The sequence below is a fragment of the Globicephala melas genome, chromosome 9 (assembly GCF_963455315.2).
Source record: "Globicephala melas chromosome 9, mGloMel1.2, whole genome shotgun sequence".
Classification (NCBI taxonomy): domain Eukaryota; kingdom Metazoa; phylum Chordata; class Mammalia; order Artiodactyla; family Delphinidae; genus Globicephala; species Globicephala melas.
Window position 1 is genome coordinate 2,974,708 of NC_083322.1, and position 25,898 is coordinate 3,000,605.

Below are 25,898 nucleotides of genomic sequence, written 5' to 3' on the forward strand. Positions count from 1 at the left end.
TGAATTGGTTCAGCCACTGTGGAGAACAGTATGGAGGTTCCTTAAAAAACTACAAATAGAACTACCATATGACCCAGCAATCCCACTAGTGGGCATATGCCCTGAGAAAACCAAAATTCAAAAAGAGTCATGTACCAAAATGTTCATTGCAGCTCTATGTACAATAGCCCGGAGATGGAAACAACCTAAGTGCCCATCGTCGGATGAATGGATAAAGAAGATGTGGCACATATATTCAATGGAATATTACTCAGCCATAAAAAGAAATGAAATTGAGCTATTTGTAATGAGGTGGATAGACCTAGAGTCTGTCATACAGAGTGAAGTAAGTGAGAAAGAAAAAGACAAATACCGTATGCTAACACATATATATGGAATTTAAGAAAAAAAATGTCATGAAGAACCTAGGGGTTAGGCAGGAATAAAGACGCAGACCTACTAGGGAATGGACTTGAGGTTATGGGGAGGGGGAAGGGTGAGCTGTGACAGAACGAGAGAGAGTCATGGACATATACACACTAACAAACGTAGTAAGGTAGGTAGCTAGTGGGAAGCAGCCGCATGGCACAGGGATATTGGCTTGGTGCTTTGTGACAGCCTGGAGGGGTGGGAGAGGGAGGGTGGGAGGGAGGGAGACGCAAGAGGGAAGACATATGGGAACATATGTTTATGTATGACTGATTCACTTTGTTATAAAGCAGAAACTAACACACCATTGTAAAGCAATTTTACCCCAATAAAGATGTTAAAAAAAAAAAAGGGAAGATCTAAATAGACATTTCTCTAAAGTAGACACACAAACGGCCAACAGGCACATGAAAAGATGCTCAGCATCGCTAGTTGTCAGAAAAATGCAAATCAAAACTACGAGGTACCACCTCACACAGATCAGAATGGCCATCATGAAAAAGTCTATAAATAACAAATGCTGCAGAGGGTGTGGAGTAAAGGGAGCCCTCCTACACTGTCGGTGGGAATGTAAATTGGTGCAGCCACTATGGAGAACAGTATGGAGGTGCCTCAAAAAACTGAAAATAGAGCCACCATAGGATGCAGCAATCCCATTCCTGGGCATATATACAGAGACAACTCTAATTCGAGAAGATACATGCTCCCCAGTGTTCACTGCAGCACTATTTGCAATAGCCAGGGCATGGAAGGAACCTAAGTGTCCATCGACAGATGAATGGATAGAGAAGATGTGCCATATATACACAGTGGAATACTACGCAGCAATAAAAACGAAGGAAATAATGCCATTTGCAGCAACACAGATGGACCTTGAGATTATCATACTAAGTGAAGTCAGTCAGGCAGAGGAAGTACAAATACCATATGATATCCCTTATACGTGGAATCTAAAATACAGCACAAATGAGCTTATCTGTGAAACAGAAACAGACTCACAGACATAGGGAACAGACTCGTGGTTGCCAAGGGTCAGGGAGGTGGGGAGGGATGCACTGGGAGGTGGGATTAGCAGATATAAGCTATTATATATAGAATGGATAAACAAGGTCTTACTGTACAGCACAGGGAACTGTATTCCATATCCTGTGATAAACCATGATGGAAAAGAATGTGAAAAAGAATGTATTTATGTGTATAACTGAATCACTCTGCTGTACAGCAAAAATTAACACAACATCGTAAATCAACTATTTTCCATAAAATAATTTTTTTTTTTTTAAAGTACGTTTCCCCTCGTACGTGACAGATCATCTGTGGCGGGACTAGGCACTGAGAAGAAACATGTAAGAAATAACGAGTATCCTCGCCCTCCAGGGGTGTTACAGCCTCATCAGGAACAGTTAACATGTCTTAATCCTGAAAATATTTAGTAATTAAGAAAAATACTTGGATTCATAGGAAGATGGCGGAAGAGTAAGATAAGATCACCTTCCTCCCCACAGATACACCAGAAATACATCTACACGTGGAACAACTCCTACAAAACACCTACTGAAGGCTGGCAGAAGACCTCAGACCTCCCAAAAGGCAAGAAACTCCCCATGTACCTGGGTAGGGCAAAAGAAAAAAGAATAAACAGAGACAAAAGGATAGGGACGGGACCTGCACCAGTGGGAGGGAGCCGTGAAGGAGGAAAGGTGTCCACACACTAGGAGCCCCTTCGCGGGCGGAGACTGCGGGTGGCGGAGGGGGGAAGCTTCGGGGCCGCAGAAGAGAGCGCAGCCACAGGGGTGGGGGGGGCAAAGCAGGGAGATTCCCGCACAGACGATCGGTGCCGACCGGCACTCACCAGCCCGAGAAGCTTGTCTGCTCCCCCGCCGGGACGGGCGGGGCTGCGAGCTGAGGCTCGGGCTTCGGTCGGAGCGCAGGGAGAGGACTGGGGTTGGCGGCGTGAACACAGCCTGCAGGGGGTTAGTGCGCCACGGCTAGCCGGGAGGGAGCCTGGGGAAAAGTCTGGAGCTGCCGAAGAGGCAGGAGACTTTTTCTTGCCTCTTTGTTTCCTGGTGCGCGAGGAGAGGGGATTCAGAGCGCTGCTTAAAGGAGCTCCAGAGACGGACGCGAGCCGCGGCTAACAGCGCGGACCCCAGAGACGGGTGGGAGACGCTAAGGCTGCTGCTGCCGCCACCAAAGGGCCTGGGTGCGAGCACACGTCACTATCCACACCCCCCTTCCGCGGAGCCTGTGCAGCCCGCCACTGCCAGGGTCCCGGGATCCAGGGACAACTTCCCCGGGAGAACGCACGGCGCGCCTCAGGCTGCTGCAACGTCACGCCGGCCTCTGCCGCCGCAGCCCCGCCCCCAACTCCATGCCCCTCCCTCCCCGCCGGCCTGAGTGAGCCAGAGCCCCCGAATCAGCGGCTCCTTTAACCCCGTCCTGTCTGAGCGAGGAACAGATGCCCTCTGGCCACCTACACGCAGAGGCGGGGCCACATCCAAAGCTGAGCCCCGGGAGCTGTGAGAACAAAGAAGAGAAAGGGAAATCTGTCCCAGCAGCCTCAGGGGCAGCGGATTAAAGCTCCACAATCAACGTGATGTACCTGCGTCTGTGGAATACCTGAATAGACAACGAGTCATCCCAAATTGAGGGGGTGGACTTTGGGAGCAAGATTTATGATTTTTTTCTCCTTTTCCTCTTTGTGTGAGTGTGTATGTGTATGCTTCTGTGTGAGATTTTGTCTGTATAGCTTTGCTTCCACCATTTGTCCTAAGGTTCTATCCGTCCGTTTTTTTAAAAAAAACTTTTTTCTTAATAATTATTTTTTAATTTAATAACTTTATTATATTTTACTTTATTTTCCTTTATCTTCTTTCTGTTTTTCTTCCTTCCCTCCTTCCTTCCTTCCTCCCACCGTCCATCCCTCCCTCCCTCCCTCCTTTCTTTCTTTCCTTTTCTTCTTTCTTTCTTCCTTCCTTCCCTTCCCTCCTTTCTTCCTTTCTTTCCTTCTTCCTATTTCTACTAATTCTTTCTCTCTACGTTTTCTCCCTTTTATTCTGAGCCGTGTAGATGAAAGGCTCTTGGTGCTGCAGCCAGGCGTCAGTCCTGTGCCTCTAAGGTGGGAGAGCCAACTTCAGGACACTGGTCCACAAGAGACCTCCCAGCTCCACATAATATCAAATGGCAAAAATCTCCCAGAGATCTCCATCTCAACACCAGCACCCAGCTTCACTCAACGACCAGCAAGCTACAGTGCTGGACACCCTATGCCAAACAACTAGCAAGACAGGAACACAACCCCACCCATTAGCAGAGAGGCTGCCTAAAATCATAAGGCCACAGACACCCCAAAACACACCACTAGACATGGACCTGCCCACCAGAAAGACAAGATCCAGCCTCATCCACCAGAACACAGCCACTAGTCCCCTCCACCAGGAAGCCTACACAACCCACTGAACCAACCTTAGCCACTGGGGACAGACACCAAAACAAACAGGAACTACGAACCTGCAGCCTGTGAAAAGGAGACCCCAAACACAGTAAGATAAGCAAAATGGGAAGACAGAAAAACACACAGCAGATGAAGGAGCAAGATAAAAACCCACCAGACCTAACAAATGAAGAGGAAATAGGCAGTCTACCTGAAAAAGAATTCAGAATGATAGTAAAGATGATCCAAAATCTTGGAAATAGACTAGACAAAATGCAAGAAACATTTAACAAGGACCTAGAAGAACTAAAGAGCAAACAAACAACGCTGAACAACACAATAAATGATATTAAAAATACTCTAGGTGGGATCAATAGCAGAATAACTGAGGCAGAAGAACAGATAAGTGACCTGAAGGTAAAAGAGTGGAAATAACTACTGCAGAGCAGAATACAGAAAAAAGAATGAAAAGAACTGAGGACAGTCTCAGAGACCTCTGGGACAACATTAAACGCAACAACATTCGAATTATAGGGGTTCCAGAAGAAGAAGAGAAAAAGAAAGGGACTGAGAAAATATTTGAAGACATTATAGTTGAAAACTTTCCTAATATGGGAAAGGAAATAGTTAATCAAGTCCAGGAAGCACAGAGAGTCCCATACAGGACAAATCCAAGGAGAAACACGCCAAGACACATATTAATCAAACTGTCAAAAATTAAATACAAAGAAAGCATATTAAAAGCAGCAAGGGAAAAATAACACATAACACACAAGGGAATCCCCATAAGGTTAACAGCTGATCTCTCAGCAGAAACCCTGCAAGCCAGAAGGGAGTGGCAGGACATACTGAAAGTGATGAAGGAGAAAAACCTGCAACCAAGATTACTCTACCCAGCAAGGATCTCATTCAGATTTGATGGAGAAATTAAAACCTTTACAGACAAGCAAAGTTGAGAGAGTTCAGCACCACCAAACCAGCTTTACAACAAATGCTAAAGGAACTTATCTAGGCAAGAAACACAAGAGAAGGAAAAGACCTACAAGAACAAACCCAAAGCAATTTAGAAAATGGGAATAGGAACACACATATCGATAATTACCTTAAATGTAAATGGATTAAATGCTCCCACCAAAAGACACAGATTAGCTGAATGGATACAAAAACAAGACCCATATATATGCTGTCTACAAGAGACCCACTTCAGACCTAGAGACACATACAGACTGAAAGTAAGGGGATGGAAAAAGATATTCCATGCTAATGGAAACCAAAAGAAAGTTGGAGTAGCAATTCTCATATCAGACAAAATAGACTTTAAAATAAAGACTATTAGAAGAGATAAAGAAGGACACTACATAATGATCAAGGGATCGATCCAAGAAGAAGATATAACAATTGTAAATATTTATGCACCCAACATAGGAGCACCTCAATACATAAGGCAAATACTAACAGCTATAAAAGGGGAAATCGACAGTAACACATTCATAGTAGGGGACTTTAACACCCAACTTTCACCAATAGACAGATCATCCAAAATGAAAATAAACACGGAAACACAAGCTTTAAATGAGACATTAAACAAGATGGACTTAATTGATATTTATAGGACACTCCATCCAAAAACAACAGAATACACATTTTTCTCAAGTGCTCATGGAACATTCTCCAGGATAGATCATATCTTGGGTCACAAATCAAGCCTTGGTAAATTTAACAAAATTGAAATTGTATCAAGTATCTTTTCTGACCACAAAGCCATGAGACTAGATATCAATTACAGGAAAAGATCTGTAAAAAATACAAACACATGGAGGCTAAACAATACACTACTTAATAACGAAGTGATCACTGAAGAAATCAAAGAGGAAATTAAAAAATACCTAGAAACAAATGACAATGGAGACACAACGACCCAAAACCTATGGGATGCAGCAAAAGCAGCTGTAAGAGGGAACTTTACAGCAATACAAGCCCACCTTAAGAAACAGGAAACATCTCGAATAAACAACCTAACCTTGCACCTAAAGCAATTAGAGAAAGAAGAACAAAAAAACCCCAAAGTTAGCAGAAGGAAAGAAATCATAAAAATCAGATCAGAAATAAATGAAAAAGAAATGAAGGAAACAATAGCAAAGATCAATAAAACTAAAAGCTGGTTCTTTGAGAAGATAAACAAAATAGATAAACCATTAGCCAGACTCATCAAGAAAAAAAGGGAGAAGACTCAAATCAATAGAATTAGAAATGAAAAAGGAGAAGTAACAACTGACACTGCAGAAATACAAAGGATCATGAGAGATTACTACAAGCAACTCTATGCCAATAAAATGGACAACCTGCAAGAAATGGACAAATTCTTAGAAATGCACAACCTGCCAAGACTGAATCAGGAAGAAATAGAAACTATGAACAGACCAATCACAAGCACTGAAATTGAGACTGTGATTAAAAATCTTCCAACAAACAAAAGCCCAGGACCAGATGGCTTCACAGGCGAATTCTATCAAACATTTAGAGAAGAGCTAACACCTATCCTTCTCAAACTCTTCCAAAATATAGCAGTGAGAGGAACACTCCCAAATTCATTCTACAAGGCCACCATCACCTTGATACCAAAACCAGACAAGGATGTCACAAAGAAAGAAAACTATAGGCCAATATCACTGATGAACATAGATGCAAAAATCCTCAACCAAATACTAGAAACAGAATCCAACAGCACATTAAAAGGATCATACACCATGGTCAAGTGGGGTTTATTCCAGGAATGCAAGGATTCTTCAATATATGCAAATCTATCAAGGTGATAAACCTTATTAACAAATTGAAGGAGAAAAACCATATGATCATCTCAATAGATGCAGAGAGAGCTTTTGACAAAATGCAACACCCATTTATGATAAAAACCCTGCAGAAAGTAGGCATAGAGGGAACTTTCCTCAACATAATAAAGGCCATATATGACAAACCCACAGCCAACCTCATCCTCAATGGTGAAAAACTGAAAGCATTTCCACTAAGATCAGGAACAAGACAAGGTTGCCCACTCTCACCACTCTTATTCAATATAGTTTTGGAAGTTTTAGCTACAGCAATAAAAGGAATCCAAAGCGGAAAAGAAGAACTAAAGCTGTCACTGTTTGCAGATGACATGATACTACACATAGAGAATCCTAAAGATGCTACCAGAAAACTACTAGAGCTAATCAATGAATTTGGTAAAGTAGCAGGAAACAATGCAGAGAAATCTCTGGCATTCCTGTATACTAATGATGAAAAATCTGAAAGTGAAATCAAGAAAACACTCTCATTTACCATTGCAACAAAAAGAATAAAATATCTAAGAATAAACCTACCTAAGGAGACAAAAGACCTGTATGCAGAAACTTATAAGACACTGATGAAAGAAATTAAAGATGATACAAATAGATGGAGAGATATACCACGTTCTTGGATTGGAAGAATCAACATTGTGAAAATGACTCTACTACCCAAAGCAATCTATAGATTCAATGCAATCCCTATCAAACTACCACTGGCATTTTTCACAGAACTAGAACAAAAGATTTCATAATTTGTATGGAAACACAAAAGACCCTGAATAGCCAAAGCAATCTTGAGAACGAAAAAGGAACTGGAGGAATCAGGCTCCCTGACTTCAGACTATACCACAAAGCTACAGTAATCAAGACAGTATGGTACTGGCACAAAAACAGAAAGATAGATCAATGGAACAGGATAGAAAGCCCAGAGATAAAGCCATGCACATATGGTCACCTTATCTTTGATAAAGGAGGCAGGAATGTACAGTGGAGAAAGGACAGCCTCTTCAATAAGTGGTGCTGGGAAAACTGGACAGGTACATGTAAAAGTATGAGATTAGATCACTCCCTAACACCATACACAAAAATAAACTCAAAATGGATTAAAGACCTAAATGTAAGGCCAGACACTATCAAACTCTTAGAGGAAAACATAGGCAGAACACTCTATGACATAAATCACAGCAAGATCCTTTCTGACCCACCTCCTAGAGTAATGGAAATAAAAACAAAAATAAACAAATGGGACCTAATGAAACTTCAAAGCTTTTGCACAGCAAAGGAAACCATAAACAAGACCAAAAGACAACCCTCAGAATGGGAGAAAATATTTGCAAATGAAGCAACCGACAAAGGATTAATCTCCAAAATTTACAAGCAGCTCATGCAGCTCGGTAACAAAAAAACAAACAACCCAATCCAAAAATGGGCAGAAGACCTAAATAGACATTTCTCCAAAGAAGATATACAGACTGCCAACAAACACATGAAAGAATGCTCAACATCATTGATCATTAGAGAAATGCCAATCAAAACTACAATGAGATATCATCTCACACCAGTCAGAATGGCCATCAAAAAATCTAGAAACAGTAAATGTTGGAGAGGGTGTGGAGAAAAGGGAACACTCTTGCACTGCTGGTGGGAATGTGAATTGGTTCAGCCACTACGGAGAACAGTATGGAGGTTCCTTAAACTGCAAATAGAACTACCATATGACCCAGCAATCCCACTACTGGGCATATACCCTGAGAAAACCATAATTCAAAAAGAGTCATGTACCATAATGTTCGTTGCAGCTCTATTTACAATAGCCCGGAGATGGAAACAACCTAAGTGCCCATCATCGGATGAATGGATAAAGAAGATGTGGCACATATATACAATGGAATATTACTCAGCCATAAAAAGAAATGAAATTGAGCTATTTGTAATGAGGTGGATGGACCTAGAGTCTGTCATACAGAGTGAAGTAAGTGAGAAAGAAAAAGACAAATACCGTATGCTAACACATATATATGGAATTTAAGAAAAAAAATGTCATGAAAAACCTAGGGGTAAGGCAGGAATAAAGACGCAGACCTCGTAGAGAACGGACTTGAGGTTATGGGGAGGGGGAAGGGTGAGCTGTGACAGGACGAGAGAGAGTTATGGACATATACACACTAACAAACGTAGTAAGGTAGATAGCTAGTGGGAAGCAGCTGCATGGCACAGGGATATTGTCTCGGTGCTTTGTGACAGCCTGGAGGGGTGGGATAGGGAGGGTGGGAGGGAGGGAGATGCAAGAGGGAAGACATATGGGAACATATGTTTATGTATGACTGATTCACTTTGTTATAAAGCAGAAACTAACACACCATTGTAAAGCAATTATACCCCAATAAAGATGTTAAAAAAAAAAAACCAAAAAAAAAAGAAAAAAGGAGTTCTTGGAATTTAGAAGTAATAATTGAGTTTCATCTTAACGAAAATATCCCCCACAGTGAATAATATATATCTAAATTTTTGTTCATTGACAATTACTCTATAATTTCTGAAATATATCCTTTGTATGAAAGTATGAGAAACAGATTTTATGTTGTAGAATTTTTCTCTTTTCCAGACATGAAACATAATGATAGAAATTACTATTCTATAAATAAATGTTTTCCATTAAAAAAAATGGATTAAAGACCTAAATGTAAGGCCAGACACTATCAAACTCTTAGAGGAAAACATAGGCAGAACAGTCTATGACATAAATCACAACAAGATCCTTTTTGACCCACCTCCTAGAGAAATGGAAATAAAAAAAATAATAAACAAATGGGACCTAATGAAACTTAAAAGCTTTTGCACAGCAAAGGAAACCATAAACAAGACCAGAAGACAACCCTCAGAATGGGAGAAGATATTTGCAAATGAAGCAACTGTCACAGGATTAATTTCCAAAATTTACAAGCAGCTCATGCAGCTCGGTAACAAAAAAACAAACAACCCAATCCAAAAATGGAGAAATAGACATTTCTCCAAAGAAGATATACAGACTGCCAACAAACACATGAAAGAATGCTCATCATTAATCATTAGAGAAATGCAAATCAAAACTACAATGAGATATCATCTCACACCAGTCAGAATGGCCATCAACAAAAAATCTAGAAACAATAAATGCTGGAGAGGGTGTGGAGAAAAGGGAACACTCCTGCAGTGCTGGTGGGAATGTGAATTGGTTCAGCCACTATGAGGAACAGTATGGAGGTTCCTTAAAAAAACACAAATAGAACTACCATATGACCCAGCAATCCCACTACTGGGCATATACCCTGAGAAAACCATAATGCAAAAAGAGTCATGTACCAAAACGTTCATTGCAGCTCTATTTACAATAGCCCGGAGATGGAAACAACCTAAGTGCCCATCATCGGATGAATGGATAAAGAAGATGTGGCACATATATTCAATGGAATATTACTCAGCCATAAAAAGAAACGAAATTGAGCTATTTGTAATGAGGTGGACAGACCTAGAGTCTGTCATACAGAGTGAAATAAGTCAGAAAGAGAAAGACAAACACCGTATGCTAACACATATATATGGAATTTAAGGGGAAAAAATGTCATGAAGAACCTAGGGGTAAGACAGGAATAAAGACACAGACCTACTAGAGAACAGACTTGAGGATATGGGGGGGGGAAGGTGAGCTGTGACAAAGCGAGAGAGAGGCATGGACATATATACACTACCAAACGTAAGGTAGATAGCTAGTGGGAACAGCCGCATAGCACAGGGAGATCAGCTCGGTGCTTTGTGACCACCTGGAGGGGTGGGATCGGGAGGGTGGGAGAGAGGGAGACCCAAGAGGGAAGAGATATGGGAACATATGTATAACTGATTCACTTTGTTATAAAGCAGAAACTAACACACCATTGTAAAGCAATTATACCCCAATAAAGATGTTAGGAAAAAAAAAGCGCTCAAGCAAAGGCCTACGTCTGTGGGGAGTCTCGCTGTCTCCTGCACACCTCGCACGGATCTCAGCCTGTCCCCGGCGACCTGCTCTCTCCCGCCACTCCTCACTCATCTGCCGTGTTCCAGTCACACTCAGCCACAAGCATGTCACCTTCAACTGTCCCCTCCCCACACCTCCTGTCTGTGCCTCACCTGCTTCGTTCACTTGGCTGCACGGACGTTCACGCTGCTCCATCCCCATCACCGTCGGCGGATTCCTGTCCCTCCCGGAAATCTGAACAGGCTTCTAGTTGCCTCTGGGCCTCCGGTCTCTTCCATTTCCCAGTGTCCTCCAGACTTTTGAAGGAGCAATTTATCTGAAATAGAATTCTGGTCGTCACATGCCTGCTAGAAAGAGGGAAGGACCCAGGTTGTGATGTTTCGTATCTTTCTTAATCTCCTGTGGCACCTTTACCGCACCCCCTCATTCCCAGCGGTCACACGGGTTTCCTTGCTGCTGCTTGTACGAGGGAACTCCCATTCCCACCTAGCAAGCTTCCCTGTTCACTAAGGCCTGTAAAGCTTTTCCTCATGCTCCCAGCCTGTCTCTGTAGCTTCTTCCTCTTACAGCTTTAGTGCTGTGACTCAGTATAACAAATGCCTCGGACACGGCACTTGGTTACTCCTCAATCTATTCCTCCACTGCTGTGACAAAGCACAAGCAACAACAACAACAAAAACGGACCAGTTGGACCACGTCAAAACTTAAAACCTTAGTGTTTCAAAAGGCACAAGAGAGTAAAAGGGCAACCCATAGGATGGGGGAAATACTGCAAGCCTGTACCTGATAAGGGCTGATATCCAGGATATAAAAGGAACTACTACAACTCAACAAAAAGACAACCTGATTTTAAAACGAGCAAAGGACCTAAGTGTCCACTGACAGAGGAATGGATAAAGAAGATGTGGCACATATATACAATGGAATATTACTCAGCCATGAAAAGAAATGAAACTGAGTTATTTGTAGTGAGATAGATGGATGGACCTAGAGTCTGTCATACAGAGTGAAGTAAGTCAGAAAGAGAAAAATACCGTATGCTAACACATATATATGGAATCTAAAAAAAACAAAACGGATCTGAAGAACCTAGGGGCGGGACAGGAATAAAGATGCAGAGGTAGGGAATGGACTTGAGGACATGGGGAGAGGGAAGGGTAAGCTGGGACGAACTGAGAGAGTGGCATGGACATATATACACTACCAAACGTAAGGTAGATAGCTAGTGGGAAGCAGCCGCATAGCACAGGGAGATCAGCTCGGTGCTTTGTGACCACCTAGAGGGGTGGGATAGGGAGGGTGGGAGGGAGGGAGATGCAAGAGGGAGGAGATATGGGGATATATGTATATGTATAGCTGATTCACTTTGTTATAAAGCAGAAACTAACACAACAATGTAAAACAATCATACTCCAATAAAGATGTTAAAAAATAAGTAAATAAAATAAGCAAAGGACTTGAATAGACATGTCTCCAAAGAAGATGTATGAATGGCCACTAAGCACAAGAAAAGATGCTCAGCATCACCGACCACCAGGGCGAAGCACAGCTACGAGATGCCCCCTCACACCCACCAGGATGGCCGCCAACCAAAAACAAACCAACAAAAATCGCCGTAAGTGCTGGTGAGGGGGTGGAGAAATTGGCACCCTTATGTGCCGTCGGCAGAAACATAAAGCGGTACAGCCATGGTGGAAAACATTATGGCAGCTCCTCACATTTTTAAAAAAGCAATTCTACTGGGTGTGTACCCCGAAGAACTGAAAGCAAGGTCTCCACGAGACATGTATACATGTTCGTAGCAGCATTATTCACAATAACCAAAAACTGGAAGCAAACCAAGTGTACACCCACTGCTGTATGAACAGAATGTGGTCCATACATACACCAGAATATGATTCAGCCTTAAAAAGGAAGGAAACTCTGCAAGGAAGGAAAAAATTCAGGAAATTCAATGTGGCTGAACCTTGAGGATGTAATACTAAGTGAAATAAGCCCGTCACAAAAGGGCAAATGCTGTAAGATCCTACTCACATGAGGTGCCTGGAGAGGTCAAATGCACAGAGGCAGGAAGTAGATGGTGGGGGCCAGGGGCTCCGGGATCGGGGAGGGGAAGGAAGGGGAAGCTAGTGTTTAATGGGGACAGAGTTCCAGTTTGGGACGATGGAAAGTTCCGGAGATGGGCGGTGACGATGGCCACACAACATTGTGAATGTACCTAATGCCGCTTAATTGTACACTTAAAAGTAGCTCAAATGGGAAGTTATATGTGTATTTCACAATTTTTAAAAAAGAGAAAAAGGAGACAACGCTAGTTAAGCCAGCGAGCGGTGAACAGGAGATCGGAAAGATTCTCTCGTGGGCACCTTCTTCTGTCCTCGAGACCATCACTGAACGCTCTTAAACCAAGTTTTCAAAACCGCAAATCCACACAAAGAATTAAATTATAACCAAATGTATCAGAGAGTGCGCGCGCGTGCAGTGCACGTCCACATTCTCCTGTAGCTTCCATCACATCTGAAAAGAGTTTTGACCCAGAAAAGAGCCAGCATTTACTGTGCTAAAGCAAAGAACAATGGCTGGAGAAGCAGTTCTGGAGAGACAGAAGGAGGCCCTCTGAATAGCTGCTGGCCCACAAAGCAACGAGAACCCAGACATCAGGGGCCAAAACCAACTTTCAGACTTTGGAGGCTGGGCCGTCTGCCCACTGAGCTGCGTAGGGCTTTGGTTTTAGGTTGCAAAGCTCTAGGGCTTCTGAGCTTATGCATCTAGATCTTAGAGGCCAAGGTGACACACTGAGACCGTCACTGCTGGAAAGGGGCGCTGCGGGGGGAGGAGAGGAGGCCCTGTGGAGAGGGGCAGTTCTCCTCTGTGACTCAGCCCAAGTCACCCGCTTAGGGACGGCAGCCCCGCCTGAAACAGCGCTGCAGGCGCCCAGCACCGGGAGGGCCCGGCTGCCCAGGGTGCAGGCGTGAGAATCCGTCCCATAGACACACACGTCGGGACGGAGGCACGTGGGTTACAAACCTCCGTCGTGTAACTGTTGGCTGTCAAACGGTGACGTTTGGAGTGAGTGGCACGGGCTCCAAAGCTGGTCCCTGGGCCCTGGAAGGAAGGGAAGGAGGGGCTGGTGCCCTGGGGGGTGGTCCTGACGCGCAGGAAGGAGGGTGGGGATGCTTTCTCCACGCAGTGAGATGCTCTGTGAGAATTCTGTTACACAGCTGCCCGACGAGGCCGCGAGTTGGGAGGGGAGCACAGGATGACGCACGCTCCGTGGGCAACGTGTGATGACCTGGTGGTCCCGAGAAGCCACGGCAGCCAAAGCACCCGGCCCCTCCCGAGCACAGCGCGGGCAGCCCTGCTTGGGTCCCCACGTGCCCACAACTTCCCACTGGGACCTTCCGCGGGGCCGGCGCCCACCCGAAAGCAGCCTGCGCGGCTCCTGGACTCCTTTCCATCACTGGGCAGGGGAAACGTGCCTCCATTCGCGTCCTGGGGATGTGCAGAGGCTTCAGGGAAGCAGGTGGGTCTCTGCAGACGGGCTGCGCCGCCCTGGCTGTCGGGGGCCTCACGGCTCCGTTCCCGGTGTCGCGTCCCATCGGCGTGACAGGAGCATCACCCCGGACGTACTGCACATCTCCCGGGTCCTCGTCCCTCTGACACCGAGCAGAGGACTGTCCCCGCCAGCGTACAGCGGCCTCCTGCTTCCCTCTGGGCCTCGGGCCGTGAGCGGAACAGAGGAGGAGACGCATCTGACCTCTGCTGCCTCCCTGACCCCAGGCGGTCAGGCTCAAGGGCACCGCAGGCCCGACCCAGAGCCCAGAGCCCAGAGCCCGTGTGGAGAAGCCCTGAGAGTTCTGAGAACGAGGCAGCTGCCTTGCTGTGCACAATCTGGGGAAATGACGGGATCTTCTAAGGTCGTTACTGAGACCCACAGATCCATCTTAACAAGAACAACAAAACAGGCCCTCCTCGCACTCACGTCTTGAGTGCGACCTTCCAGAATTCGAGACCTGAATTCCAGCATCACCTGCACCTTACACTAACTCGCCAACAGCATGACACGCCGGACAGGTGTGTCAGAGACGGGCGTGGCTTGTATTGACATGGATTGACAACTGCTAACGTGTTATTTGAGCACCATTTGTACACTTTCCGAGCGGTAGTCTCTTCTCTTTCTGATGATTTTATTGCAGCACCTGCCCTGGAGAGGTAATGGTGGACAGAGCACGGGGCACTTGCCCCGAAATTGCTAAAAAGAAAAGAAAAAAAAAAAAACCCCAATAAACGGCCCCAGCTGTCCTGAACGCCCCCAGCTGTCCTGATTATTTTTAGTCGGGATTTATCACTGGTAAACTTTGTTTTGCATATGCATGTAAGATATTTGGGTTTTATTTCAATTTACCATTTCCGGATTTTTTCCGAATACAGAAATTAGGTATGGCTGTCGTCATCACCATCACCTGGTATCATATGACAACAGAATGAAGATGATGCCAGTCTTGGACTGTGGACAGTGACACTTCTCTTCCTTAGAATAATGTCCTTTTCTATGGAAAGTTATCTAGAGAAGGAATGATAGCGTGCTAATTATGTTGGCACCTAGACACACAGGCACACACACACAATCTATTTTCCCCAGAAAAACGCTTGAAACATTTGAAAGCCGCTGCCTGTATATAATACGAAACAAAGTTATTTTCTGAGTGTGGATACAATAGTATCAGAGTTTAAGAACTGGTGACAAGATAGCACAATTCACAGCTCTTTTTCACAGCTGGTAAAGCTCATTTCAACAGCCCAGGAAAACTAGCAACAGTTGCTCTGGGATCAGTGAAGCGCAGGAAACAAAAGCAGCCTCTCTGGAATAATACCTTAACGTGAAGCACGGAAGAGGGGGCATACCCGCTAATCCTGAACAGTTATATCACCAGCTTTCAGCACACACTGACAAACTTACAGATGCTATAGTCAACTACTCAGTTAACAGCCCCAGTTAGACTCCCCGAGAAGCGCCCGCAAGAACAGTGCTATGTCCCGAAAGAAGAGCCACAGAAACCTCAGGGACCGTGCACTTCAAGGGTCGGTGAACAGCTCGGAGCAGGGAGCCCTGGCGGAGGGCACAGCCCCTGTGAGGGGAGGGCTGCAGGGCGCCCCCCGCCCCCGCAACGCCCGGGCAAGGCGTGTCATTCACGGAGAAGCCCCAAATGAGAAAATTCTGCCTGAAGCCAACGTTACCTGATGCTTCCAAAACCGCAAACTGGTAGAGGTGGCGCAGAGTCAGCGGTCCCGAGCTGCAGTGTCCCTGTGCAGTTGGTACCCAACCAGGCTCCTCTGGGCTGCTGCACAGCAAGCCAAACGCCGAGACGCCCGGGTCTGTCGGCGAGGCGGCCAAGCCAGGAGAGAGGAGGGCAAACCTCAGCTCTGGCGTCCCGGAAGGGAAGAGGCTCGGGGTATTTACGCGATAACGAATAAAGAAGCAGGGCCACCTGAGGCGTGGGGAGCGCGGGGAAAGGTGATGATTGGAGAAAGCTGCGGGACTCCTTCTGCGCAGGCGCAGGTGTAGCTGGGCTACAGGCCGCTGCACGGTCTAAAGGGCGCTGGGCGGGCCCTCGCGCAGGCCCGGCTCGGGAATCGGTGGTCCCATCCGGCCCCAACCAGTTCAGCTCCAACTGGACGCAGCTGATTCCAAGTTGCTGAGAAACAACCCGGGCAAACAGCTTATTGCTTAGGCTCCGTGCTGCCTGGTGGACACGCAAGTCTTAACTGACCTTGATTAGGGCAGGTGAAAAGGATTTGACTCGTGACCCACGGACTCGCAGTCAGATGTCTGAGCTGCAGGTGGCCTGTGGCGGCTGTACGGTCATGGGGGGCTGGGCATCCCCCTCCACCCGAGTCCACGACCTGCCGCTGGTACCCCAGGCGTTCTCCGGGACCCTGGGCGCTCACCAGTCGGCCTGGAAGTGGAGTCCAGGCACAGGCTGCAAGCAGGGACGCAGCCCTGGGGTGGAGGGCGAATCTGCCGGTTGGGATCTCGAGTTCTCCTTGGTCCCCAGCTGTTTCCTCACCCCAAGGAGGCCTGTGATAGGGACTCGACGATCGATCACCAACGCGGGCAGGGTCCCCGAGCAGGTCCTGGGTGAGCGAGGCCTCTCCTGCCCGCCCCCGGGTCCCCAGCTCCGGAGCACGAGGCGGCGGCCGGGAGGAATGAGCCAGACTGAGCCGAGAGCCGGCGGGCGCTGCCCGGGGCGGGGTGGCCCCCAAGTGCCCGCCGCTGCCCTCAGGCCGGGCTCCCTTCGCGGGCCGCAGCGCTGACCCAGGCCTGCGTCCTCACCCAGCCACCGCCCCCGCGCCCGCCCCTGCAGCTCCCGGCGCGCGACCCCCGCGGGCGGCCGTCCCCCAGAACGCAGGCTCCGCGCGCCCCCTGCCGGCCGGCCAAGCGCGCAGCCCCGCAGGCGCCGAGCCCGCCCGCGCGCCGCTCGCCCCCGGCCTCTGGACGGGCCCCGGCGCAGCCTCGCTGTGACCCCGGCCCTCGGCCCCCCGGGTCTCGGACGGGGCCCGGCGGAGGCCCGCCCGCCCGCTTGCCCCGGGCTCTGCGCCTCACGGCCGCCGGGGCCCACCTACCCCTCCAGGTGCGGGGTCTGCGTCGCCCCCGGCGCGGTGGGAGCGGACGGCGCAGGCGCAGACGGGGATCACCCCGGCCCCCGCCCCCCGCGGCCACCCGGTGACCCAGCGTCCGGCTCACGCGGCCCGCGCTCCCGGGGAGCCTCGGCCCACCCATCACTTTACCACGGACTAGAGCCCGCCCACCTCCAGCGCCTGGAAACCTGTTTCGCAGAGATTTTTCAGGTGGTAGTTTGGGAAACTTGAAATGCAAATGGCCAGGCATCCTTCCAGCTCTTTGGTTAAAAAAAAAGAATTCTAGTCGTTCTGAATAACACCAGCTTCAGTTTACTGACTACCGCAGGCCAGGAGATTCCACCAACGTTCACATCACCGTTCCCTGAGTTAGTCTCTGCCTCACGAAGGAGGAACTTGGGCCCTGAGAGGTTACTTAGGACACTTGCCCCAGGACACACAGCAGGCCCATCCGACTCTGAAGCCTGTGGCCTGCACGCGGTGCCTGGCCTCTCTGTCCTCACGGCCTCTCCTTGTCGGAATCTTTCTCTCCGGGAGGCCAGGGGACGGGATGGCTTGTCCCGGGCCAGCCCAGCTCCTCTGAGAAGCTCCCGGCCCACCAGCCACAGCAGGTGTCAAACCATTCTTGCTGGTTGGGTTTGTACCTCACTTGCTGACCATCGGACCTGCATCTGGCCACTCGGTCCTGGGAGGTGGGGAAGCGTGTGCCAGTGAGCGACGGACCCCCGCCGGCAGAAAGCCCGCCACTCTCCCAAGGGTGTTCTTAGGAAATTTACCCTCCGTGACCGGCAGGATATTTTGGTAAAACCAAGCTGTCTGTAGTAAAGATGGCTTCGTCAGGACAAACTGTGGTCAAACCCAAGTCCGTGTGCCTGACGCACAGTGAGGCTGAGCAAAGTTTGGAGCAGAGAAAGGTTTATTGCAGGGGCCGAGGAAGGAGAATGGGCAGCTCACACTCAAAAAGCCAGAAGTCCCCAGTGGTTTTCAGGGAAGGGTTTTTCTAGGCCAAACTGGGGAGAGGGCTGCACCTCCCCCTTGCCATTAAGCTGCATTTTGCGATTTTCTAAAATTAAAGGCCTTCAGTGGCATGGGTGAACCCCTGAGAGACACAGCAGCACTTGCCTGGGTTTCGAGAAGGAGCTAGCCACTCAGCCCCACTCCGCACTGGGCTCCTCCGGGCGTGTGCAGCCGGCCCCATGGCCTTTCCCTGACCAGAGAGCCGACAGCAGGCCTGCGGACGGCTGCTGGCACCTCCCGGCTCTCCCGAGGTGGATGTTGGGAGAATCCAGGCTCTCAGAGATGCCTGAGGAAGGGGGCAGCCCTGCAGGGTCCGGTGGTGCTGTGGCCGCCCCCTTCCCAGGAGCGCAGAGGACACGGTGGGCCCAGCTCCTGTTCCCTCCAGAAGCAGCCAGGCTGCTGGAGCTGCCTCCTGCAGAGGACGGGGTGGGAGGGGCAGGGCCTGCTCCCCGAGCCACAGGCTTCTTCACCCCCGGGAGGGCTTCTCTGTCCTGTGGCCGCCCTGCAGCCCCGGTACCTTCTTCCTCCCCCCACGCCCAGATCATTCCCTGGTAGGAAACCCTGCTTCAGGGACTGAGCTGCATCACTGCCTCCCACCCCCCGGCCCTAACTTACCGCCAGTGCCTCCGAATGGGACCTAATTTGGAAGTCTTTTCTTCATCACCACAGATGAGCAAGTGAAGTTGAGCTCGTTAGGGTGGGTCCTAATCCAGTGGGAGGGTTGTCCTCATGGAAAGGGGAAAGGTGGACAGAGACAGGCAGGCACACGGGGACGATGCCGTTTGAAGGTCAGAGTTCTGCTGCCCCAACCAAGGGACCACCAGACGCTGGAGGAGGCTTTCAGATCCCTCCCTGCAGCCTTCAGGAGCCCGGCCCCGCCGACGCTTCTATACAGACTTTGGCCTCTAGAATCGGGAGAGCACACGTGTCTGTTGTTTAAGCTGCACGGTTTGCGGCACTGTGTTAACAGCAGCCCCAGGCAACTAGTACCCCTGCCATTCTTTTTTACAAATAATGCAACGAAAGTTCAGGAAGACCGGCAGAGCACAGGGTCCCGCAGCCAGAGCACACGGTGGAGCCATGCTCACCCCGATCCAGAAAGGCAGCCCACGAGGGCTGCTGCCACCCCTGCGCGCCGTCCGCCGGGCCCCCTCCTGTGCCCGCCCCGCCCCCGCTCTCCTATTCCCACCGGGCTGGGCCCCACTGAGCTGTGGATTCAGCAGGACTGCTCTGGGGAGAGAGTAAAAGCGGGAGAGAGAGGAGAGAGAGAATCTTACTCTTCCAGACAGAGGAGCTCAGCACTGAAACTCTTCGGTAACTGACACTTTATACAAACGGAACTTTCAAGCCGTTGATTAGGTCCTAGTGATTGAATAACTGAAGACACATTTGCCGGGTTTGGCTGAAGTGCTCACAGCTGCGTGCTGTGAGACTGATGAAGCCTGAAGAGTTTCGCATGAGCCCGAGCGTTGCTGAGAGGCTGTTACCCCGGAGCAGGGAGGCCCCACCCACCGTTCATGACCTTTGACTTGCACGGGGCTCCCCGGACAGCCTGCTGCCAGTTAGTGAGCTCAGTAAGGCTCCAGAGAAGCTCCAGCCCCTCAAAGTGCTCTCCCCCTCCCCCAGCACAGCAGAGGGTCCGCCTGCGGGGTGGGATTCCCAAGGCTTGCGAGCAAGTGGTGGTCCCGCCTCCGGGGGCAACTCCCCACACCATGTCCTGCCAGCTCCGCCTGTCCCCTTCTGCCGCTCACAGCCCAGCGCTGGCCCTGGGAGGGGAGGGGAGGACAGGATGCAGAAGAAATCAACGCTTTCCCTGCCTCCAGGGGCTTGTCATCGGGTGGGCAGGGGTCGGGCTCTATTTCAGGAAGATCCCCGGTGCCACTGAAGACACAGGGCCACGAAGGAGAGCGTGGTTTTGTTCAACGCCCGTAACTCCTCCCTCTGCTGGCATCCTCCGGCCCTAGAAGCCCCGCCCCTTGACTTAGCACATTAGCCAATGTTAAGGGTCCCCGGCCAGGAATCTCACCACTTCTAAGTGGCCCGAGAAGGGATTTCACACCTCGCTCCCCATTCTGTTCTCAGGGGTGTGAGGCTGGTGGTAGTGGAGTCCAGGCCCCACACCGATGCTTCTGGGGGGTTGGCCAGCGTGACCAGACCTCAGGGTGATGTGGGAGCTGCAGGAAGTGGAGAAGCCCAAGATGAGCAGGCGGGGCCCAGGGCTGGGGTGCAGCCATGCTCTGGGGGCCCAGGCGTGTCCCTCCTTCTCTGCCGCCCCCAGCATGGAGCGCCCACCTGGGACCCGGGAGTCTGCTTGACCTTCAGGGACCAGAGAGTGGGAAGGAGAAGACAGACAGGCCTCTGGAGGATGTCGTGGGAGCTGCCACGCGGCAGCCCTGGGGACTCCTGCTTAGGTTCTCTGGGGCGATATCGTTCGGTGTGGTGCTTCCCGGACACGTGTGTGTTTGCGTGTGTACACATGTACGTCATCATCCTGGGGCTCAGGGCTCTACCTTACAAAGTGCCCAGTGGATTCTGATGTGCGTCAGAGTCGAGGGTCTTCGATCTAGAGGGTGTGGCCGGTTCAGGCTGTTCTGTTTCCAAATGTTACTCCCAGACTTGTAGTGGCCTCAGATCCCATCTGGGAAACATTAAAGACACAGCTTATACCGCTTCAGAGGATGCCTGGTGGGCTGGTCCAATGAGGTTTCCTACAAAAGAGGCTTGAACTGAACAGGAATTGGAAGCATCCACGGATTTGTCATTTGCTCGGAATCTAGACCTTGACACCCTTTCCAGCAAGCCTGGTTCTGTGTTGGCCGGGGGCTGTGCTTGGGGCCCAGCGCTGGTGCCCAGAGGAACGTGCTAGACCCAGGAGGGAGGCCTGCGCTTCGCTTATCATGAAAGAAAACAATGAGAGGGGAAAGCAACGTAGGGCTGTAGCTGCCTTGCTGTGTGATTTTGGGCAACTCCCTTGCCTTCTCAGGGCTTCTAATCCCCTATCTGTGTAGTGTGAGTGATGAGGTTCAGATGGTGAACGGCTTTTTGGAGTTTGTGGTTTGCAGAAGGGAGCCCAGGCCTCTCAGGGCCAGCGCCCTGAGACCTGCCTGTCCAGACCTCCTGAGAAGCCCCACCCATGAAGCAGTGTCCCCGAGGCTGGGTCCTCTCCCTCCCACTTGCCCCCAGGGTCCCCACCTGCTCCTCGGCAGCTCTATTTTCTCTCTAGAATGCCTGCGTGAAGATGAGAACCACGTGTTACAGACTGAACGTGTGTCTCCCTCCCACCCCCATTCATATGTTGAAGCTCTAACTCCTGATACGATGGTTCTTGGAGATGGGCTTTTGGGAGGTGATTAGGGTTAGGTGAGGCTGTGAGGATGAGGCCCCTGTGATGGAATTAGTGTCCTTATGAGACAAGGAAAGACCAGAGCTCTCCCCTTTCTGCTGGGTGAGGACACAGCCAGAGGGTGGCCATCTATGAACCAGGAAGAGGGTTCTCACTGGGAACCTAATTCACTGGCACCTTGAGCTTCAACTTCCAGCCTCCAGACTGTGAGAAATAAATTCCTGTTGTTTAAGCTGCCCAGTCTGTGGTGCTTTGTTATGCAGCCCTAGCTGACTGGTGCACACCCAAATCAGAGCAAGCACAATCTGCTTCCCCAGAGCTGGCTGGAGTGTGGGGGCTGACCACCCTCACGTGTGCTCCACGGAGACTGAGGGCAGACAGGGGAGCGGGACAGATTCTCGGTGGGAGAGGGGACTCGGGGTGCCCTGCGGGCTGGGGCAGGGCTCTTACTGCCTAGGGGATGCGTTAGGTTTTCCCCAGTTGGTCCCAAGTTGGAAGTGGGGGCAGACATTAGGAAACTCAAATGCTGGTCGAGTCCTGGCCGCCCGGGGCTGGTTGCCGCAGGTCGTGGGGCAGAGTTCTACTCGTATACACGGTCTGGATATCCTAAGTGTGTGTACCACGCGCTAACAGGCTTCCTGTTCCTTCCTCTTGTGATTGTCCCGAGAGCTCACAGCCACATGCTGACAGAAGGATGTATCTCTGAAATATCCTTCCAGCCTCTCTTGTGACACTGAGGTTTTTAACAGGGGCTTCGGGAAGGCAACTAATCCTTCACGAAATCATTTTTCTGGGACTGACAGGTCAGGCAAGAGAGGGAGGGGCAGCGTGTGTTCAGGCCAGGGGTACACACGCCACCCTCCCCTGTGAACGAGGCAGCTGTGTCCCAGGAGATGCCGAGGAAGAGGGATGCCCCCGGGTTAGGGCTGTGCTCCCTGTACTGGGCTCTGAAGTTCCACAGCTTCAGGGTCTTATTAAAACATTTTAAAACTAATTAAAAATGGAAACAAGCAACCACGGTCACATGTGTCACACACTTCACCTCACACACACAGGGCAGGTGCAGGCTCCGGGCTCTCCCAGGCCGGCTTCCCACTGCGTGGAAGTGGGGCGGTCCCAGTGATCAAGGCCAGTGTCTGCTTTCAGGGCCGGTCCTGGCAGAAGGCGGCGGGGAGGAGGTGGCCTCCTTCCTGGGCGAGTGGGGAGAGGCTGGGGAGAGTTAGGGAATACTTCTATGGCTTCACCCTGAAACTTTTAAGACGAAACTCGAATTCTCTTTTCTGGTTGATTTGGGACTTTGATGTATCTGACTGGTCCTATTCTTCCTACCATCAGGCCGCTGCTACCACAGAGGCAGGTTTCACGTGCTGCACACAGGCCCCTGAGGACGCATCAATGAGTACTTGAAAGGCTTCTTGAACATCTGTACACATTCTAAGGTGAGATGGTGGAGGATAAGCAAGAAAAGAGCTATCCAAGTGGTAAAATAATGTTTTATTCCGTGGATGAACAAACACTACCATGCCACATCCTCACTCCCTCCTGCCAGATCTTGTGGCCAGAGCTGGCTTCCCTTTTCAGACTGAGTTGGCTCTGCAGTCCGTCGAGCCCATTGAAATAGCAAAAGCATGGCCATGTAGCGCTCAAGCGGTCCTGCTGGTCGGCACATTCATCCTTTTCCCAAACGGCGATGCATCCCCTGAAAAACAATCCTGTGACGGAGATCTTCCAATCGAACTAAGTACAACTGACATTCAAAGCTCGTGCAGATGAAACCCAAACCCCCAAACACCAAAAGTGACATGGACGTATCTTCTCCGCTGATAAGAATGTCAGGGAGTCCCCCTTCCCAGGGGGACCGGGAGCTGGAGAAATCCGAACTGACACTCAGGCTGTCAACAAGCTCCAGAGGCGATGACGGTCGTCAATGTATTTCCAACAAGCACTTGTAGAGAGCAGCTCAGCCAGGCTGTGGCATGCAGGCAGAACACGACGAAAACCGGGCGGAGGGCAGGGGACGCGGCGCGACGCCATGACCGCATTCCCGTCTTTATATACAACAAGGTGAAATATACACGGGATGCTGGCTGTGCACCTGCTCAGAGGATGTCTTACCAGGCTAGGGACATCGACGACACTGCTTGCGTGCGGCACGGAGGGACAGAGCCACCCCAGGGTCGGGGTGACACCGGTGCGGGCCTCACTTGCCTCCAGGGTTCCTGTCACCCAGCACACGTGACAGACCTGGAGGTGGAGTCAACACTTTGTTCATGTTTTTTAACCAAACGTCACCTGAAAAGACTTGCCGGCTTATCAGGGAGGAAAAGGATTGGCCTAAGGGCGCAGGGAGATGCACAAGGCAACTCTAAGCCAGACCCTAATGCAGCTTTGGCGGGAGACAGGTTTCCTTTATGACTTCTTTTAGTGAAGAGTATTGGATGTTTTGTTCCCGCTCAGTGTTCTGAAATGTCTCCACAAAGTCTAATGATGACATTGAGGAGAGAGCAGTTACTTCTGATCTGTTTCTTTATCCAAACAAGTGCAAAGCCTACATACTGACTGAACGAAACAAAGCAAAACAAAGCAAAACAAAGCAAAAAAAAAAAAAGAAAGAAAAAGCACAGCAAAGCAACCCCATGACCAGAGACAGTGTCAGGTAAAAACCATAGAAAAATACGCATTAATTCCATAAGGTTAACCATTAGCGTAGCTACAGTAACACTTCGTACAGCCCCTTAAAATGCAGAATCTCCTAATTACAGAAAGGCGCGAGCCAATCTATGGACAAGTACTAGGAAAACAATTGTGCTCTAGTTGGTCCATGGCGCGGTGACATCAGACGGGGTATGATGCCCTGGAGTGGAAGCGGTACCCGGGCGGAGGCCGGGTCTCAACGCTACCGCTCGTGAGCTCGAATTCCAGGGCCAGCTTCTGCACGGCCATCCGTCCTTCGCTTTGTTCCTCGGGGAGGGGTCGCGGGGAGGTACCCGTCACTCCAGGGTGGCGACGGCTCCAGGCTCCGTGGAAGCCCTTGTGAGCGACGATGCATCTCCACCCGGGGAGGCGCTTGTTTCTGGGGCAAAACTGCCCTCAGGACCAGAAACACACATGCTGGGAAGGTGGCGCTTCCTGCCCCCACCCAGGCCCCTGAGGGAGAGCGAGGCGGGGCTCCCCAGTCGGTGTCCACTGGTCCAGCAGGCGCCGGGCGCGCTCCGGGCCGGCTCGGTCAGTCTTCCTCCTCATCCTCTCTCGCTGCTACTGTCGGGAGTTTGTCCTGGACCCTGAAGCACTCCACGAAGAAGCCGATGAGGGCTCGGTACAGGTGCTGCCGCAGGGGGGCGCTGCTGAAGTAGTGGCTCTCGTCCGGGTATATCTGCAAGAGAGGCGTGAGGAGTTACCCCCGTGGCCGCCCTCCGCGTGGGCTGGGGCGCCGCTGAGACTCCGAGCCCCACGGCCCGAGCTCCGCACAGCCGGAAGCTCAGCCTGGAGGGCATCTCAGGGCTGCTTCTCCTCGCGGCTTTGCCAGGTGGAGGGTCCCCTCAGCAAATCAGGGACGGAATCAGAAAACACATTGTTTAACAGACTCTGAACGCCTCGCTCGCTCCGCTTGTTTGAATTTGCAACAGGGATCCAGGCTCGGGGACCACCGAGGCAGCGAGCGGCCCAGGCCTCCAGGCATCAGGACTCCCAAAGAAAGGAGAAGCATTCCGTGCTGCCTCTATAACCTTGGTGAGTGTGGGGAAACCTTCGCTCCCACGGGCACCTGCGTTTGACTCACCGTGCGCCGTGCACAGGGGGCTTTCCTGGACCCCGGCCGTCGAATGCAGATGACCTCATCATAAAATCTAGCTCACTGAGCTATGTGAGAATTGAATGATGGAACACCTCTGAAATGCTTAGAACAAGGCCTGGGACACAGGCAGGGCTGAAAAGACGGCAGCTAATCATCCCATCCCCAAATGTAATGACACCGAGTACCCAGGGGCACTGCACCACTTCCACACGAAGGGCCCGAAGCTGGGATTCAAAGCCAAGTCTAATTGGCCCCAAAGCCCATGTTCTTTCCATGACACCAGGCTGCTTCCTGCATTTTGAACCCTGTCTTCCTCTTATGTCTTCAGATGATGACACTCACCTTTATTTTCATATTTATGAAGGTGGTCATTGAGCTATTATATGTACCTTAAACATCAAATAGTACAAAGGGTTACAGAGCAGGAAGTATGTCTCCTCCTACTC

General features: G+C 50.1%; 1 protein-coding gene and 1 long non-coding RNA gene across 13 annotated transcripts in view; both read right to left on the reverse strand.

Moving 5' to 3' along the window:
* The window catches only part of LOC115851889 (uncharacterized), a 51,658-nt gene extending 34,658 nt beyond the window's left edge, over positions 1 to 17,000 (reverse strand). For 6 of the 8 annotated variants that reach the window (XR_009565223.1, XR_009565222.1, XR_009565220.1 and 3 more), the window contains exons 1-3: positions 16,610 to 17,000; positions 15,899 to 16,356; positions 10,813 to 10,976 (exon numbers count right to left, since the gene is read on the reverse strand). This is a non-coding gene — a long non-coding RNA (uncharacterized lncRNA). The other 2 variants (XR_009565221.1, XR_011377695.1) reach the window with 2 other exon arrangements.
* A 6,132-nt stretch (positions 17,001 to 23,132) lies between these two features.
* DPP6 (dipeptidyl peptidase like 6) overlaps positions 23,133 to 25,898 on the reverse strand; it is a 1,029,560-nt gene continuing 1,026,794 nt past the window's right edge. For all 5 annotated transcript variants that reach the window (XM_060305069.2, XM_060305068.1, XM_060305071.1 and 2 more), the window contains exon 26: positions 23,133 to 25,032. In XM_060305069.2, the coding sequence (XP_060161052.1) occupies positions 24,886 to 25,032 (147 nt within the window). In that variant the 3' untranslated portion in view covers positions 23,133 to 24,885. The remainder of the gene's footprint in view (positions 25,033 to 25,898) is intronic.